The sequence below is a fragment of the Balaenoptera acutorostrata genome, chromosome 3 (genome assembly GCF_949987535.1).
Source record: "Balaenoptera acutorostrata chromosome 3, mBalAcu1.1, whole genome shotgun sequence".
Classification (NCBI taxonomy): Eukaryota; Metazoa; Chordata; class Mammalia; order Artiodactyla; family Balaenopteridae; genus Balaenoptera; species Balaenoptera acutorostrata.
The window spans coordinates 69,345,549-69,364,417 of NC_080066.1; the positions used below are offsets into that span (position 1 = coordinate 69,345,549).

An 18,869-nucleotide genomic window follows, 5' to 3' on the forward strand; every position below is an offset into this window, starting at 1 on the left:
CAAAGTCTGCCCACCTCTTGGACTCTTGATACTCCTTAGCAGCTGTTGCCTCTGTTGCATTTGTGGTATCTGGTTGCAGCGCCCTCTGCATACATGACCCCCGGGATATGGCAGAAGAGGGTCGGACCAAGATTGTAAGGGTCATATAGGGTGTGTGGGGTGGAGCGTATGGTCAGGCCGCTCAAGATGGCTGTTCTCTTGCTCTCTGTACATCCCCAGCTCGACCAGGCCCTGCTTCACTCCCATGACCATCCAATCCTCGTAATTGTAGGGCTTAACTAGTCCCTGGTAACTGATGAGCCCACCTGAAGTCAATTCCCCCTATAACTGGTAGCCTCCTTCTCCCCCGGAGTAGCGAAAACTGCTGCCGTGTCCTGCCTGCCATCTTCTTTCCACAGTGGGAGTCGCTCCAGGATGTTGTTTAGGACACGTAAGATCCCCTCTCCAACGAATTTTCATGTCTACCGCTGCCTCTGGGCTCTTCGGTCTCTAGGCTGGGCTACTACAAGGCCCAACCGTCATGTCGCCTCCAAGAGACCCTTTCCAAACACAGGGTGATTCTGAGTAAGCACTTTGCCCGGCCCCGCCGGCCTTCCCCCCAGGCCTCTGCTCTGTGCTCCCCGCCCTTCCAACGCCCCACCTGATGTCCCGTCTCCTCTTTTCCCGTAAGGCTGTTAGTGAGAATTCCCCTCCTCTCCTGCCTCCCTCCAGTCTCTCCTCTACTCATCCCAACCGGGAAAAGTGAGAATCCTCCAGCTGAAATTCTCTGGGTCTAGAAACGGGTGTGAACAGGTGACTCGGGAGACACGAAGTGGAGGAAAAGAGAACCTTCCACATGGAGGTGGTCAAGGGACAAAGGAGGGCCCCAGCTGTCTATGTGCCAATTACCAACACATCCCTCTGCGCACATGCAGCCCCTTTCTAGGACCCACTTGTCCGTGGTCCGGGAGCTCTGGTGCAGTGCACAACATGTGCGGCTGTACGTGCCGGTCCTGACAAAGTGGGTGGACCCTGGAGTTGGAGCCCACAGGCAGGACAGCCGTCAGCCGTGGACAAGGGATATAACAGGTTTCTGGGAGAAGAATGGGGAGAACCCAGCTGTGCCCAGCGCTGTAGCTCCAGGGAACTGCCCCCCTCACTTCCTCGGTGGGTGTGGGGAGGGGTGGGGGGCAGCACAAACCACTGAGAAATGTGGAGAGTCAGCAGCTTCTGCCGGAAGCGGTGGGGGCTGCGGTGGGGAGAGGAGGGAAAGGAAGAAAAGGGGGAGACTTCCCAGCCGGGAAAGTCACTTAAGAGGCCTCTCTCTGAGCTGCCTGGGCAGCCTGTGTTGGGCCGGAGACCACAACGCAGGCATCTACTGCATCCCCACCCCAAACCGCGCCCCCCACCAGAAGGAGGGGAGAGAACTGACACACATGCTGAGAACTGACGGTGCACCAGCCATTTGACCATCAACAGCCCTGCGATGAGGCCCGGCCAGGACACTGAGGCACAGAGCAGTGAAGTGACACGCCGAAGTCACTCAGCAGAGGGGCCTTAGAGCAACAGTGGCTGTGTCCCTTCTGCATACGGCATCCCAAGGCTCTGGCAGTGGAGGCGGCTGTGCCGTCACAGTGGGGTTTCCTTCCACCTACAAGGTGGTGTGTGATGAGCCTTAAGTAAGGCGGTGTGCAAAGTGCCCAACACCTAGGAGGAGCCTGTCAGCCCCCAGCTTAGTCCCTGGAGAGAGAGAGGAAAGACCCCCGGAGGCAGGGCCAGGGACCCCCTTTCTGTGTGTCACTGACCCCTTCTTAGTGTCCACTGAGGGCTCCCAGGAAGGAACAGCAGCGTTTGTCCTCTGGCTACAGAGAATCAGCCTCCTGACGCAGGATCGAGTGCTGGGGAAGCCCTCGTGCAGCGCCGGTCTCTCAAAGTCCAACCTGCCACTAGCACAGGCAGGCCCGGCATCAGCAGTGCACGGGAAGCTGGAATCTGACCCCTGGCGTTGGGCCTGGTCTCCATGGCAGCCGTGGATTTATAACCGGGGCCTCCACCCAGCTTGGCGGAGGACTTTCGACTTGAAGCCGGGAGGAAGGGGAACAGGAAGGCGGTTCTGGGAGCAGCGAGCGCACGGGTGGCAGCCGGAGGCCCCGCGATGGTGAGTGAGGGTCTGTGTGGCCCTGTCAGGCTGTCCTGGGCTGGGGTGGCCGGGGGGCTTTTGTGGAGTCCCTCCCTGACTGTTCTCCTCTCTCTGCTGCAGGCCAAGTTTCTTTCCCAGGACCAAATTAATGGTAGGTTTGGTTTGTTCTTTCATTAGCAACTCACAGCAAAATAGGGGTCTCATTAGGCAATTTGCTCTGCTCATTTTTTGTTAGTGGGAGGGAAGGAGGTTGATGGGAGAGCTGGGCCCACCCACAGGCAAGGGGCCGGCCACCGCAGGGAAGGGCTGGGTTGGAGGTGCAGGTGGGGGGCAAAGCTTGGAGGTAAGAGATGTTGGTGTGACACTTGTCAGTGTGATTTACAGGAGGGAGTGATAGGAGAGGGAGCTCACTGGGTTTTCCTCCAGAACTTGATAGTTGGATTTGGGGAAGGAGAGGGAAAGGGGATGGACAGAGAGACACCAGCAACTGGCTGTGGCTGAGGACCCAACCAAAGGAGGGGGCTTTGTAACTGGCTGAGAAAGAGAAAAGAGCCCAGGTTTGCACTCTCAGGCAGGATGCTTCTACCCTCTGGGCCTCAGTCTCCCCATCTGTAAAGGGGGGAAGGTCAGCTTAGGTGGTCTCTGACAGCAAGCCTGGTTTTGGTGTTTGGAGCACTTTGTTCCCAGAGTCCCCTGACCTGCTGGTCCCCAGGCAGGCTTCAGTTTCCCACAGTGCATGGTTCTCTTTCCACAAGGCCAAGCCAACAGAGTTGGGTTACACAGAACTCAGGGGCCCAGACCTGGCTGGGAAGGCCCATCGGAGCTCAAGCAGGGAGATGAACTGAGGGTTACCTGGGCAGGGATTCCAGAGTTCTGGGTACCAGGAGCTTGGTCTATAAGGGAGAGTGGGTGGGTGGGTTGTAGGCACCTGCCCACAGACCCCTTAATATCCTTACCCTACGAGGGGGAACAGAGCAGGGACTCTTAAAACACAAGGCCCAGGGCAGGGGCCTCTCTTGCCCAGGTCTCGAGGTAAGACTTGAGGAGTCTCGGGGCTGGAGTCCAGCTGTCAGCCTCAGCCTCTCCCCACCAACACCGGGCTCTGAGGCTCATTGACCCTCCCTCTGGGGCCTCTGAACCTCCCAGAAGGGAAGAAGGTAAGTTCCCCTTTGTATCCTAATGTCTGACACAAAGAAAGTGACCACAAACGTTAATGAATGAAAGACTGGAGTAGGAAGACCAGGGACCTTGGAGGCAGTGGACCTGGGGTCCAGTCACCTCTGAGCCTCAGTTGTCTCATCTGTGAAGTGGGGCTAATGACACTGCCTCACCAGGCTGCTGTGAGTGAGGGAGACAGCAGATGTCAGCCACGTGCCTGACACTGGGCCTGGGTGTCACCCAGACCTACGCTGGGGCCAGCTTGCTCTTGCTATTGTGAGCCGGACGGTACGGTTTTAAGAAATTTGTGAGCTGGTTGTTAAAATCAGCCATTATTAAATAATGGAAGATGAAAGAATGCTCCAATCCCTCCATCTGTATAAACATTTTTAAAAGATATCTCTTGGGGCTTCCCTGGTGGCGCAGTGGTTAAGAATCTGCCTGCCAATGCAAGGGACATGGGTTCGGACCCTGGTCTGGGAAGATCCCACATGCCGCGGAGCAACTAAGCCCGTGCGCCACAACTACTGAGCCTGCGCTCTAGAGCCTGTGAGCCACAGCTACTGAGCCCGCGCGCCCAGAGCCCGTGCTCCATAACAAGAGAAGCCACCTTAATGAGAGGCCTGTGCACCGCAACAAACAGTAGCCCCCGCTCGCCGCAACTAGAGAACGCCTGCGCGCAGCAACAAAGACCCAATGCAGCCCAAAATAAATTTATATATATATATATATATATAAAATCTCTTGCAGTCAATAGTGCTGAAGATTTGAAAGAGATTTCAGTTGAATGAATATAATTTGCACAAAGGCGAGAAACAGTTTAATAGATCACTTATCAGAGGTAATGATAGTATAGTCATTGGGAAAAGAGTGGCATTCATTGGCATGCAGCCTACCTCACTTATGGTTAAATCAAAACTGTAGGTTGGCAATGGCTACAAGAGCTGTCAAAACTCACTGTGATAATCAACTGGCTAGATGGAATTTATAATCAAGAGTATATTTTATGATTTATAAATTGTGTGCTGCACATCCTTAAGTCTATAAAACTTAAACTATGTACATATATCATCAGAGCCAGTTGTTACAGTCCGAGCATACAACTGGTGTCATCCTAGGCCCTGGGGAGGATTCTTTCTTGGCTTGGGGTATTCGTATTTTCAAAGGGAAAACCTAAAGGGGATTTTTAATTCAATTTATTTAACCCAATTTGTTCTTTCATTCAACAGTTATGAGTCCTTTCTTTGTGCCAGCCCAGTTCTAGGCATAAAAAAATATAGCAGTGCATGTAATAGCCCCAAATACCTGTGCTCACAGAGTTCACCTTGCAGGGATGGGGGGGACAACAAAGGAAAGTAGTAAAATAAACAGGATGTTGGATGGCCGGCTGGCCTATCAGAAGGAGAGCCAGGCAGGGAGAGGAAGGAGGTGTGGAGGTCTCGGGGGGCGGGGCAGGGGGTGGAAGGAGAAGAGCCCTGTTGTTCTAGCGCAAGACTCCAAGTTCAGAGCCAGACTCCCAGGTATCTAAAAGGCAGGAAGACAGAACACATTTTATGTAACTGAGGAGATGGGCCTCCATTTGACCTTAGCCCTGCTGGTATCAGGGACCACGGGCCCCCGTGTTGCAGGGCACGGGGGCGGGGGGCAATGTGCCCCCCTGTAGAGCCTGGTGGATTCCAGGCCCCAAGAATGTGATGTCCCCACCTGGCCACTGTCGGAAGATGGTCAACTGTCATAGAATGAAGTCTCAGGAAGGCAGCGGGCCCACCCCTCGTGCAGAGGAAAACCAGACAGAAGACAAGGTGAGGTGGCCAAGAGCGGTCCCCAGGAGGGGGAGGGGGAGAGCTGAGTTTAAGCCCTGCACACATGGTGGCCCTCTCTCTCTGCCCCCATCCCCACTGGCACTGGGCCTTCTTGGAGGGAATTAGGTTTTGCAGGAACCAAAAGTGGGGTTAGGCCAGGCTCTGGCCCTGCTTCCCCTGGGCCACTCCAGCCCCTGCCACCAGGTCCTGTTGCTGGTCTGCCCCTCCGAAGCCCAGGCTCTGGAAAGTTCTGAAAGGGTGGAAGGTTCCCATTCAACCTCTCCACAGGCACAAAAGCAGCTGTCTCTAAACCCCACTGCCTGGCCTGCCTTTGATTAGCAGCCTCCCTGAAATCCTCCGCTGCCAGGAGAGGCCTTAAGGAGGGACCATGAAAGGGCCCTAGGCCCAGGCTTCCTTTTGCCGTCTCTCCCGCTCTGCTGCCCTCTGGTGGCTTCTGCCCGGGAGTGGAGATCCAGTGTGGCCTCCAGGGCAGAGCAGGCTGCCCACTGCGAGTCCTCTGCTGCTCCAGCCTTCCTTGCCCCATCTGCACCATGGGAACAACAAAGGTACCACTCCACAGGGTCACAGTGAGGATTACACAAGGGCCTGGGGGGCAAGTGCTAGTAGTGGGAGCGGCGGTTGCTGGTTTTGTTATCATCAGCTCAGGAGCCACTGGTCTAGGCCTCTGAGGAACCAGCTGGGTGTGGGAAGCGGGAGAGCAGGGTGCTGAGGACAGCACAGGGCCCTGCACGTTCCCAAGCGGGGCTCAAGCAGGAGCTCTACCCCGTGGGCCCCAGGGACTGGACGAGAGGGGAGTCTTGACCACTTCTGATGAGAGCCCTACCCCCAGGCTGTGGTCAGAACCTCTGTGAGGGGCCCCTGATCTTCCCAAGCTCACGGCTGGCCTCAATGTGCCTCCAGCGCTGGGGGTTTGGGGAGATGCAGGTGGGGGTCGGTTCTGCTGGGCCTGGGGGGCTGTGGATCTGGAGGCTACTTCGCCCCCAGCAGGGGAGAGAGGGTTTGGGGAGAGCAGCAAGCAGGATTTCAGCAGAGCCTGGGAGGACTTCCTGGCAGCGCCTCTTGAAGGGGGCCAGGGCCTGTGTCAGAGAGCAGCTTGAGAGTTCAGCAGCCTGGAGGCCGGCGGCTGGAGCAGTAGACTCAGAGGTGCCCACAGTTGTGATTATTGTCATCACATATGAGAGCCTCTCTGCCAGGCCTGCCCAGAGGGGATTTCTGGTCCTTCCCAGAAAGGAGGACCAGTAGCCCTGAGGCATTATTGTCCCTGTTTCCCACATAAGCTGTCTTTGCCAAGGTCCCCTGGGAGTCTGGTGCCCTGCTGTGGGCTCCTGGTCTCCCTGGGCTGGCCCTGGAGGGTGAGAGAGAGCTTTCGTCTGGTTTTGGTCGACTGAGGAAGGGAGCAGGGAGGGCGAGAGGGAGGAGGCAGAAGGGAAGGCAGGAGGGGGAGGGGAGAGGGTTGGCAGATGAAACAGGACACCTAGTTAAATGTAAATTTCAGATGAATAACAAATACCTTTATAAGTATATCCCATGCAAAACTTGGGATCGACTTGAACAATGAATACATTTTTTACAATGTCTGAAATTTGGTTTACCCTGGCAGCCCTGGGCTTTTCTTTGCTGTCTGGCCACTCTAGGAGGGGAAGAGGAGAGGGGAGCAGGCAAAAGGAAGGGGAGGGGCAGAAAGAGGGGGAGAGGACGGAGAAGCAGGGTGGAGGGTGAAAGAGGGGTCCTGATTCTCCCTTCTGGGCTTTGGCAGAGTACAAGGAATGCTTCTCCCTGTACGACAAGCAGCAGCGGGGGAAGATTAAAGCCACTGACCTCCTGATGGTGATGAGGTGCCTGGGGGCCAGCCCGACGCCGGGGGAGGTGCAGCGGCACCTGCAGACTCACAGGATAGGTGAGTGGGCTGGGCCGGGCCAGTTGCCAGGGAAGGAGGAGTCTGGGCTGAGGGTGGGCTCTGAGCCCCACAGCTGTGGTCCTGGGGAGGGCCTGGCAGGCAGGTGCAGATGATTGGGGTGTAAACAGCTCAGAAGTTTGAGGGGTAGGTTGTAGCTGGAGCTCACCGGCTGGGTGCTGTGGAGGCACCTGGCCAGGTGTGCTGTGTATCACTCGGGCTTCCGTGAATCCTCCCAGCAACCGGTGACACCCCCATCCCAGAGGACCAAGGATCTAGGCATTCCAACAAGGTTATCACACACCTGCAGTCCAGACGGTGCTAAGTGATCCCAACATTGTTTTGATAGAACGATGTCCCTTTACTATTTGTTATGCGCTTAGTTCAACAATCCAGTGAAGGAGGCACTATCCTAATCTGGGTTTTACGGACAAAGAAAGATCAAGATTCAGAGCCCATTAGGTAACTTCCCCAAGTGCTTACGCCAATGGTGGAATCAGGCTTGGAACCTAATTCTGATCTCCAAGTGGTTCTCTGGTGATGCGATTATGGGTGATTTTCATTCCTTGTTTCCTCTGTTTATGACAATGGAAACATACGGGACTTTTCATAACCAAAAACAAGTTTTGTTGTTGCTCGTGGTGGGTTTTTATTTTTTAAAGAAAAAGAGGGAGGGATGTCAGAGGCCAGGATGGCTGTTTGTATTGGTGGCTGGACACTCAGAAAGCAAAGAGAAGGGTGGCCTGGAAAGAACACTTGATCAAGAGCCCATCTGGACCTCAGTTTCCTCATCTCTCAGATGGGTTCCCACCATCTGCTAGCATCATCCTGAGGTCCCATCCGAGGGTGCCTGAAGTAGCACTGGGAGCCCGTCCTGAGGACAGCCTGGGCCTGGGGGTTGGGTCTCTGAAGGCCTCAAGCCCGGTGATGGGGCGCTCAGCCACTGAGATCCACTGCTTCCATCTCCGAAGGGGTGGTGGTTTCCTCTGGTTTCTGTCTCCTGCAAACAGGAAGCTGTGGTCAGGGGCAGTTCTGACTTCCTGCAGTTGTAGCCCAGCCAGGGCCTGCGTGGAGGTCCCCAGGCATGCCTGGAGGAGGGGTGTGGGCTGGGGGGACTGGGGTGGAGGCTGCAGTGAGGTGAACAGCCTGGGTGGGACAGAGGCTTGAGGCCCCAGGTGCGGCTCATCTGTCCATCTTTGTAGATGTGTTACAGTGGCTGCCAAAAGGGGAGATAGACATGTTGGTGCACTTCCCTCCAGTTCAGGGCAGGAGAGAAGCATCCAGAAGGGGGTAGAGGAGGCAGTGCTTCATCCTGGTCCTGCCACTGCTCTGAGGCGACTCTACGCTCTGAGCGTCTGTCTCCTTAGTGGGCAAATATGCGATGATAACCCGTCACTAAGGGGCTGTTGGGAGGATTAAATGAGGCACATCCGTGGTGGGAACTCAGCAGGACAGGCTGCATCCTCTTCCCCATGACCACTGCCTCCAGCACGGTGCTTCCTGAGTTAGGTGGCCCTTGAGCTGGCCATGAAGGCAGGAAGCCAGCTGCCTTCCTTAAGAGAAGCCTTTCCCTCCCTGCTCACTCTGCTGTGTTTGGGGGTCTCCTAGACAGAAATGGAGAGCTGGATTTCTCTACTTTCCTGACCATTATGCACATGCAAATAAAACAAGAGGACCCAGAGAAGGAAATTCTTTTGGCCATGTTGATGGCGGACAAGGAGAAGAAAGGCTACATCATGGCGTCTGAACTGCGGTCAAAACTCATGAAACTGGGAGAGAAGCTCACCCACAAAGAAGGTAATGGCCTGGGTCCCTCTTTCCCAACAGTAGGAGGTTGATTAAGGGGTCAGGGGAAGGACACCAAAGCCCAATCCATGCCACCTGGGTTATGTAGGCACTGCATTTGATGGATGCCCCAGAAGGTTGTGACTAGATGTTGAGCTCGGTGAACTCTGGATTGGATCCCAGAAAAGAACTAGGGACCCTGTGGGTGGCAGGAGAAGTTAGCCAGGGCGAAGGGACAGCTTGGGGAAACCCAGTTATGATCTACTTGGGCATCGCACTGTGTTCTAAACTTTCACTGTGGGCCTTCATTTAGTGATTATGACATCTCTGGGAGCACTAGTGCCCCCCTCATACTGATTAAACAGGTGCAGTGAGTGGCTTGTGAGTAACAGAGCTGGGAGCTACATGCAGGTCTATTAGACACTCGGACGCCCGCCCCCCAGCCCCTCTCAGGCTCTTTTCTCTCACCACAGCTGTCTGTCTTCTGAAGCTGCTACTGCTGCCAAGTTTCTAAATTGAGATGTTACTTTGCTCCCTTTCCTCCCGACTCAGCCAGCTCTAAGAGCTTTTCCAGAAGGGGTGTCCGTGGTGGTTTTTGACTCCTGCCTTCCTACCTCAGAGAGGATGAGAGGCTTGGGTCTTCTAGGAAAGCCCGATGTCGATGGTAAGGGCGACCCCAATGTTGGGCCCTTTGCAGGTGTTCTCCCAGCCTGCCTGGTGGGCCCCTCGGTCCAGCCACGGCAGCCATGCCAGGTCGCCGCCAGAGTCCACACCCACCAACCCCAGAGGCTGGGATTTCTAGTTAGGCCGCTGGGCCACTGCCTATGATTTAGGCAGGAGGAAAAAGGCTTCAATAGTGATGGGCCTTGAGCCTTTGGTTAAATCACAACAAACAGACTTGAATCCTGGCTCCCCCTCATTCTGGGGGACCTCAGGTGAGTTTCTTAACCTCTCTCACCCTCCTCACTTTCCTCGTTGGAAAATGAGGTTACAATAGACAATCCCTCAGGTCCCTCCAAGAGCTAACAAACATTCTATAAAGCAGTCTGCTGAGATTTTATCTGCAGTCACAAAGGCACAGCGCAAAGCATGTAAAAATAGCTCTACAGAAGGCAGATGGAGCTTCCCCCGCGTTTTCAGGCCAGCAGCTATCACGATCTCGTCTTTCATTGTGGCTGTTTTAATGTGAACAGGGAAACACGGGCTCTCCTTCCCTCCCCGGCTCTGAGGACACTGCTTGGCCTTTTATGTACCAAGTGGAGTGTTAGCAGAGGGCCAGCAGGGGCCTTAATTCTTACGGTTAATGATCTCTGTCTAAAGCAATACCATGGCCCCCAAACTCAAACATATCTCTCATTTGTTTAACCAGTAAAGAAACAAACATTTCAAAGAAACTGACAATGTCTTCCAGACAGAGAATGATGTCCCTTCCTCTGGCTGTGGGAGAAGGAAAGATGGTACTAGAAGTAAGACTCCTTTACCCTCAGTGATTGAAAGAAAAGCTTCAGTTTTACTACAGAAGCATCCTTGGAGCTGCTGAGATGGCTGGGAGGGAGGCCTCCTTTGCGACCTGGTTCTTTGTGGGTTCACAGGGAACCGCCGTTCTACCCAGAAGGCATCATCAGACTCCAGCTGCCCCTCTTCTGGACAGTTGGAGGCTGCAGTGGTTGGTGTTAGACCTGTCCATTGGGACGGTTTTAACCAAGTGGTTGATGGGTAGACGCATCTCTATGAAATAAGATAAATTACACAGTCTCAACATTCTGAAAATACTCAGAACTACTATCAGCTTAAGCACAGAGCACAGTAATTACATTTTTGGAGGAGGATGGTTAAGCAGGAAGTCACAGGATATTTTCTAACAACTACCCAGGATTATGTTGGGGACGCCTGGGGCCGGGGAAGTTAACACAGAGCAGTGAGATAGCTTTGTAAGAGGGTGAGGATGGTCCTGAGAAGCCACTGTGGAAAAGTGTAAGCTGAAATGGCTCTTGTCAACTCCTGGGACAAGCTAGTATTTTGTCCCAGGGATCCAGAACCAGTAAATGTAGGGTTTTTGTTTTTGTTTTTTCTTTTTTTGGGCAACATTAGAGAACAATGGCAGTTTTTTGTAGGCTTTGAGCTTAGACACAGTTGAATATATTTTCTCTTACACTACCCCACCCCCGAAACGCACACTTTTTAAAAGAGGTGATGGTGGCAGGTACCACTTGTCACCGAGCCCCCTTGGGGTGGGGGGTGTCAAGTTGGAAGGCAGATTGGCAGGTCAGGGGCAGGCCAAAGACTGGGCTGGGGGGCCCAGGATGGAGCTGCAGAGGGTGTCTGTTCTGCAGGGGGCTGAGAGGGTGGGCTGTAGAAGGTAAAATTCATGCCCAAGCTTTCTGGAAATACTGGCACAGGGGTCAGACATTTTCTGAAGGGAAAAAAAAAGCACAAGGTGGTTTCAGTGATTGAATCCTTACCAGTACACCCCTACCCTGGCCCCTGCAGAAAGCCTGATAAACGCAAAATTGGATACATGGTCTCCAAGGGGTAGGGGGTGGGTTGTCCTGTTCCCTCCACTGGTTTATTTCCTCATCTACGGGAACAGTCAATTAGACGCTCAGGGAAGACCTCCAGGAAGTCCCAACCCCCAACTGGATGTCCTATAACGTAACACTAAAGCCAAACTGAAAAATTAATGTGATTTATTGCAGTGGATGATCTTTTCAGGGAAGCAGATATTGAACCTAATGGCAAAGTGAAGTATGATGAATTTATCCACAAGATCACCATTCCTGTGCAGGACTACTGAATGAGGAGAAGGCAAGAGAGCGAGCCTCCCCTGGGCTGGAAAACTCAGACTGATGAATTTTTAAAAAGAAAAGTGTTCCTTTCACTTGCGGGAGATGGCAAACACAGCAAGATGACATACCTGACCACAGCAGAGGGTAACTTAGCAAGGAAACGAAACTATTTCAGCTACAGTATTAGCATGTCTTTAATAAAAGATTTTTACTGATTTTAATAACTAACTACCATGAGTCTAGCCCTTTACATCATGGAACGAGCCTATGGTTGGGCCAGGGTTCCAGTCCTGACTCTGCCACTTCTGAGTCAGGTGATTTTGGGCAAATCATTTCACCCCTCAAAGCCTTAGGATCCTCACTGAGGTTGGATTCCTACTTCTTACCTCATGGAGCCTGTTGAGAATGGGCTTCAAAAGGCCTTTGCAAATTGTAGAGCACTGTGTAATCCTGGGTTGCCATGGTCGTGCTTCTCCTAAAAAGGTAAATTTACTGAAAGACTAATAATCTGTATTTGGGTGCTAGAATCATCTTCCGCATTTCCAAGATAAAGCTAGCTGCGAAACAGCGACAACCAGAGGGCTCAAACTATGGCAACACTTCTTGCAGCACCACACGGTCACATACAAATTCTCATTCCCACTGCATACTAATGTAGTTCAGGATATTCATTCATAAACAGGATAAAAAGCAGGTTTAAAACAAGGCAGCATCAGCTAAACCCTGGGAAGAAGAGTGATCTGACTACACCCCAAACCAAAGGAAACCAGATGTGACGAGCTGCATTCACTGAGGCCTTGCAGAGCTTGAGCAGACCTGTTATGATGCTTCTGTCAGAATTTTGAGCTCCTCCCTGACCCATTATCAGAGAGGTTCATGGGACTAGGATGGTCTGCTCAAGTGGGCCAAATTGATAATGGCTTCAAGCCATTTCCTCAGGACTAATGGAGAGTAATAAGGGGATGGAACAGGCCACAGCCATGACCCAGCGAGAGCCCTGGAAAACAATAGTAGGGGTACTGGTCCTGCCGGGAGCTTTTCCAGCTCCAGTGGCTTTTTAAGTTAGTTATGTAGCCAGGAGGTGCCAGGCTGGTGCTGCCTGTGCACTCATCAAAGTTGTGGATCCACTGCTAGCGCCAGCACAGCCCTAAAACGGGCTGGAGTCACGCACCAGCATGCTGAGGCGGGGGCAGGGCAGAACTCTAAGTCCAGAGAGAGATTTTCATCCTTATATGTGTATCAAAACTGGGCTCTCTGGGCTGTGGCTTTTTCTAATTGTGCCTTAGTGGCTAAAGCAAAAGAAAACCAAATTAAGAAGGAGGTGCATCTCTGGGGAGGTTTACACAGAACACAAATCTAAGGGCCAGGAACAAGGGAAACTTCAGGGGACAAAACAGAGTCTTAGTGCAGCTATCTCAAGATGCTGCACGGCCTCAGACCAAATGGAGGTCCTGAGAAAGGAGAGCCGCTTTCATTTGCCCAACAGTGTAACTGCCAATGGAGTGAGTAGGAATTCCTGGGAGCTGTAGAGGAGGCTTCTGTGGGGGCAGGCAGTATATGGGCCCCAAAACACCAAGTAGGTGACCTTGTGATCATCAGGCTGGGGATCTTAGGCTCACACGGTACAGGGGCAGATCCAGGTTTTGTGGGGTCTGAGGGTTATACGATTCGGCAGCCTTCTTCAAAAATATTACAGTAGAAATATAGAATTACTAGGGCTGCTCCTGGGACCCTGGAAGAGACCAGAGCAAGTGAGGGGCCCTGGTGCTTAAACTTCATTACCTTCATGGTAAATCCATCTGAGGGCTGGTTCGATGTTGGCACCCCATGGAGAGCTGCTATATGTCACTTTCAGGCAAGGCTCAAGGGTCCTAGTGCGCCACATTTCTTTTTAACTCATCATGGACATGAGGAAGTTAGTCCTGCACAGCCACTCTGGAATACCAAGGATTAGACAGTACATACCTGTGATTTAGATGGGACAGGAAAAGGAAGTTCTGGGCTATAACAATAAACGAGGGTACGTTCCCTCAAAGCTTTGTCTTTATATGCCACTGAATGGTACCCGTATGGTTTCAAAGCAAGTTTTATGAATCTCATTTGCCTAACAAACAGGAATCTGAAGTAGACCTTGCCAAAAACACATAAGTGGTGTGTAATGGCCTTGAGAACCTGGGGCTCGTGTCCACTGACTTGGTGTTCCTCATTAAGGGTGTTCAGTGGGTAGGATTCCAAGATCCTGGGATGTGCTCTGATTTAAACCTCTACCCCAGGAAAGGCTCTGACACTACCCCATGTCTGGGTTTCATGCTCATTCCTGAAATTCCTGTTGGTTTACCTAGCACCAACTATTGTTTGCAAAAAAAGGCCACAGTGCTCTTAACAATCAAATTGCAGATTAAACAGATTTAAAACTAAACAGATGCTGTGGTTCATTACAAAGCTAGCCATATTTCAGTAAGAAAGGGGAATGATAGCTGTATATTCATTACTTACCTCAAAGCATGTTGCAAGAGAATGAGTTACCTGTCATGCTTTGAAATCTCTCGATCAAAGGGGCTCTGGAAGCACAAAGCATTGTCACTTTTTCTCATAGGGATTGTCCCCTTGTATACGCAGCAGTGTATTTTACAGAAGACAAATTAACTGAAGGCTTTTCTTTTATTACATCTAAAGAGCTCTACATAAACAGGTAACATTCAATAGGTAAACAATTTTTTTTTCCAATGCATGTAATAAATATTTTCACTTGGTACTTTTATACAAACTGACATTGGTCTACTATACATTTTTAAAAGCCATTTTACTGGTTTGGCATGCGGTATGGAAATTCTAAGAGAGAAAGTTTTAAGGCAATGAATCACAGATTTAAGTTCATGGAATTTATGGTAACTTTTATATCTGTTTATATACATTTTTCCCCTTTGTTAATTAAACAATTAACAGCAGCACACTCTGGGACCACCAGCTATTCTCCCTCCCTCTTTCTGAAATCTAAGCTTTGTATTTTCTTTTAATTAAAAAACAGAATTCAACGTGTATTGATAAAACAAAACTCTTACTAAAATAATTTCAAATGTGCTTTAAAGTCCTAAAGATCTTGAAGTGTTTTATGTGTTTAAAATTGGAGCTGTTTAAAAACAATGTTCTTTCCACAATTAGTAATTTAAAATTGGGATGTATTTTCATTCAGTTTCAGACATTTGACTCAAAGGAAAATCTGCCAAGAAATCACATTTCTCAGAAGCTTAAGTGTATCTTTTCTAAGTCAGTAATACTAGAGAATTGTGATAATGTCTACATTAATAGAAGTAGAAAATTTTTAATGCTCAAAATAAATTAGTCAACCAAGCGTGGCATGGTTAAGGTCCAGATACTTTTAAAAACATGTGTTCAATAATGCCCACAAAATAATTAAAAGCCACTTCAACCCTGCTAGTCAAACAGCTATTATACTAAAGATGTGTGTGTGTGCATATACACACACACCCCCACCCACAGTACTGTACAGACACACAAACATATGCTCACCTATTATGAGTGACCAAGGCAAGGGGGATGGTGGTAACTTGACTAAAGATTCTGAGAATCATTATTTATCCACAGACAGCATGTCAATATTAGCATGGGTGGGGGAGTGACGGTGGGCTGGGGAAAAAAGAAATAACTGTGCTTAAAAAAAAAAAACTTAGAAGATAAAGATGCAGTGCATGACTCCACTAATAATTACTATGGACCATAAAAAGTCTGATTGACTAATAGCGGCCATGAGACCAACAGAGTAATAGCTACTACTACTGCAACATTTTAGAAAGTTAACAACTGAAGGGAACAAACTCCTTAAGAGTGGAATGAACTAAAAAAGACAAACTGAATGGTTAGTTTCGCCCGTGGAGACACGACCAAAGCTACTAGACAGACATTTATTTCTCCCTGTTACCTGTTCTTCCCTTCGGTTGGTATAACGCAGGACCCTGAGGGAAAATAACCCTCTCCAAAACTGGGCTGAAGAAAGTAGAGGGACGGTTTTTCAACTGGATCATTCAAAGAGTTTGTTATTCAGCATCATACACAAAGTTATTGATCAGAATTCTGAGACCACTAACAACAAAGAAAAACAAAACTATTCATTTTATCTTAGGTAGCTGAATTAACAGAAACGTTTCCTATTACAATGTGAAATAAGAAGCAAATCCCTACAATTTAAGTAATTTCTATCCCAATCTGAATTTAGACACAAATTATAATACTATTAGATATTAGCCTAAGTTAACATGGCAATGAGAGTTCTAAAGTGTGTACTCACATAACACCAGATTCATTTAAAAACTTAACTATTTCCTGTTTTAACTGACAATGAATTTTTTTTAATTGCAAATTGTTTAGTGACTATAACTCAGCCATGTATGTGTGGAATACACATGCGTAGGGAAGACTATATAACTCAGTTGTCACTCACACACACTTGTCTATAAATACATATATACACACACACATATACATATCAATACCAGCTTGTTTTTCAAAATTCAAGTCAACAATTTGGTGGCAGAGAGATCCTGTAAAAACAGGTATCTTAAAATGCCACACAGTCATGTGAACCATTAATTTCATCAGACAACTGAAGATACAGACATCTTGAACTCTAACTGGATTAAAGTAGGTCAATTTGTTACCACCGCCAGGTTTAAAATGACAATTTTATACACAAAGGTGGTCCTTCATCAACTCTGAGAACTCTGAGAACATCAACAGTTGTGATATAAAAATCCAGTCTGGAAAATTGGTAATCGTTATGCCCCTTCCTTATCTTTTCTGTTAAACCTGCTAAACCTTTCAATCAGATAAACAATATTTTCAACACCTTCAGATATTACCTGAAACACGGACCTTCTCTGATGAGGATTTTGGAACACAAGTAGAACCACTTTTTCCTTCCCTCCAACCCTCACTCATTTCCTGAAAAACAGTTTTCAATATATTTACATTTCCATTATTAATAAGAGTAGATCAGACTGATCCATGAATTCTTAAAAAGATTTAACTTTCCTATGTCATGCTTGTCTTTAAAAGATGAAGAAAAATATAAAACAAACAAGATAACTAGGCTAAAAAAATAAGTACACTCAGAACCAGAGAGTGAAAATGACTAAGGATCAAGCCCATTTTGAATTTCAATTGTTTATCAGATGATAGATTTCTACGGACTGACATGTGTGGGGCACTGTATTTTCCAAAGAGAATTTACTTTTAAGGATAATTGACTGTCTGTCTTTCTTTTTTGAGGTGATGTAGCCTTACCTCTGTCAGCTGCACAAGACATCCAACAGGGCTTTCTAAGCTATTTTTACTTCCTACTTTGGTATGAAGATCTTACATGAAAACTTGTTACCCTGTGGCCAAAAAAGCAGGTGTTCACAGACTTGGTTTAAATACATAATACTGGCAATCCAAATTTAAAATAAAGAACTAGACTAAAGTGTATTATTCACAGGTCGGCTAAGCCTACTCCTTACTCAGATAGCTCTACTCCAATCTCTGAAACATATTCTCAGGGGGTATCTAGCAAATAAGAGACAATATGTGATGGAGAACATGCAATTGGGATAGTCGATAAAGATGCTCATGTGAGAGTTCAAGACCTTCAAAGCACTTTGAAAGAAGCAGGCAACTGATTTATCAACTGAATGCAAACTCGGGAGAAGGAACAGTAACGACAGAAAAATATACACAGACACACACACACCCACAAGCTATGTCCTGAAAATACATAGGGAATGCAGAGGGACAGATGAGATTTATAACTTAAGGCTGGATAAAATATGCACACACACAAACAGAATCCAAGTCTGTCATTTTTAGAAAATGGAAATTAAAACTATCCCCCCCAGCCCCTCCCCACAACAAAGAAAAGCCCACAATTTAAAACTTCATACATGCAATTCCTTTTCTGTTATTGCAAATAAAATAATGCCATTGAAGTAAAATAAAACCAAATAGGACAAATGATGGAAAAAAAATCTTCAGAATCCAGAAAGAATGAACTGAAGGTGGTTTGTGGGTACTTGTTTTTTTTCTTTTTTTTTTCTTTTCTTTCCTTTTTTTTGTTTTTTACAAGTGTTTTTTCAGACAGGCAGTCTTAGATTTATATACAAAAGTAAAACTGAAAATATAGTTTTGTTCTCTGTACATTTCTTTTAATTTTTTCCCTAAAAAAAAGGAAAAAAAACACGCTTGTGTACTTTTCTAAACAGAATAAGGTAAAACATAGCACAAAGTTCTCTTCTTTCTACCAAGTTCATTTAATCTGGGGTAGGGATGGGAGCAGCAGAGGCAAGGGAATCAGTCCAATGAAATGATGTCTGGGATGATGCCGAAGATGGATGCTGTGTCCGCGCTGCTCCTATTTGCGACGGCGTGGCTATGGCTCTCCCTTAGGCTGTTGGAGGATACGAGGCTGCTGTTACTGCCACTGCTGCTTCCATTGGTGGTTGGCAGAGAAGTACTGCCTCCTGCACTTAACTGATCGAGAAACATCTGTGAGGAGGTATATGGAAAAAACCGAGACGAGTGTAAGAGGTCTTGATCATCTGAAACCGCTGCTGCTGCAGCGGCAAGCAGGGAGGTGTTATAATGCTAGGGAGGGGAAACAAAAGACAGAAAATAAAGTTAATTATACTTATAAATTAATAAACTTTCTTCTCAGCAGAACAAAGTCCTAAATTTAATATATTCTGAGTACCTGGTGTTTTTGAAATTTTTAGTAAAACATTTTGCAGAATCAAATGGTCTTCTGTAATGATCACATCATTGACCTTTTTTTTTAAATTTTAATTTTTATTGGCACATCACTGATCTTAAGAGACATTTTTGTAGTTGAGACTGGGGAGGGTTGTGGGAGGGAATAAAAATATTATTTTTTGGTTTTAATTTGTACTGCAAGCCATTTTCATAATGCTATTTCCAAAGAGGCATATACTCAGAAGCAGCAGGAAACAGGAGAGTCCACTTTCTTTCTCTTCAGGAGATATATGGCCAAGAAATTTATCAGTCAATATGACTCACTGCCCTGTTTTTTATAAAACAGTACTGGGAACCAACAAATAGACACTGTATTTACCATATATTCAGGCCCAGCTGAAACAAAGGGACTTTTATTTAAATTTTTAAAACCTTAACAATAATGGGTATAACTTACTCTGAATTTCCTAAGGAAATTTATTTTCTTTCTCTTGGCTACATATTATACTTTTAAGTATTTTAACTTAGAATTAAAATAACAGTATTTTTTTCATATAACATAC

General features: G+C 48.1%; 2 protein-coding genes across 7 annotated transcripts in view; one reads left to right on the forward strand and one right to left on the reverse strand.

Moving 5' to 3' along the window:
* The first annotated feature begins 1,255 nt into the window (after positions 1–1,255).
* CALML4 (calmodulin like 4) lies at positions 1,256–11,794 on the forward strand. Of its 3 annotated transcripts, none has more exons than XM_057543248.1 (5): positions 1,256–2,137; positions 2,240–2,270; positions 6,857–6,997; positions 8,603–8,791; positions 10,191–10,245. In XM_057543248.1, the coding sequence occupies exons 1-5, from the start codon at positions 2,135–2,137 to the stop codon at positions 10,199–10,201; spliced, it is 375 nt and encodes a 124-aa protein (XP_057399231.1). In that variant the 5' UTR covers positions 1,256–2,134; the 3' UTR covers positions 10,202–10,245. The 3 variants fall into 3 exon arrangements, with proteins under 3 accessions (XP_057399231.1, XP_007166140.2, XP_057399232.1); XM_007166078.2 differs by lacking the exon at positions 10,191–10,245 and adding an exon at positions 11,476–11,794 and having other exon boundaries at positions 1,270–2,137; XM_057543249.1 differs by lacking the exons at positions 1,256–2,137; positions 2,240–2,270; positions 10,191–10,245 and adding exons at positions 4,976–5,079; positions 11,476–11,794.
* A 2,413-nt stretch (positions 11,795–14,207) lies between these two features.
* PIAS1 (protein inhibitor of activated STAT 1) overlaps positions 14,208–18,869 on the reverse strand; it is a 220,125-nt gene continuing 215,463 nt past the window's right edge. For 3 of the 4 annotated variants that reach the window (XM_007166075.3, XM_057543245.1, XM_057543246.1), the window contains exon 14: positions 14,208–18,201. In XM_007166075.3, the coding sequence (XP_007166137.1) occupies positions 17,908–18,201 (294 nt within the window). In that variant the 3' untranslated portion in view covers positions 14,208–17,907. The remainder of the gene's footprint in view (positions 18,202–18,869) is intronic. The other variant, XM_057543247.1, reaches the window with a different exon arrangement.

Excerpts from the sequence above, each read along its gene's own strand:
- CALML4 (XM_007166078.2), top strand. Across the intron at positions 6,998-8,602 it reads CCTGCAGACTCACAGGATAG|ACAGAAATGGAGAGCTGGAT; the intron begins GTGAGTGGGCTG and ends GGGGTCTCCTAG. Across the intron at positions 8,792-11,475 it reads GAAGCTCACCCACAAAGAAG|TGGATGATCTTTTCAGGGAA; the intron begins GTAATGGCCTGG and ends GATTTATTGCAG.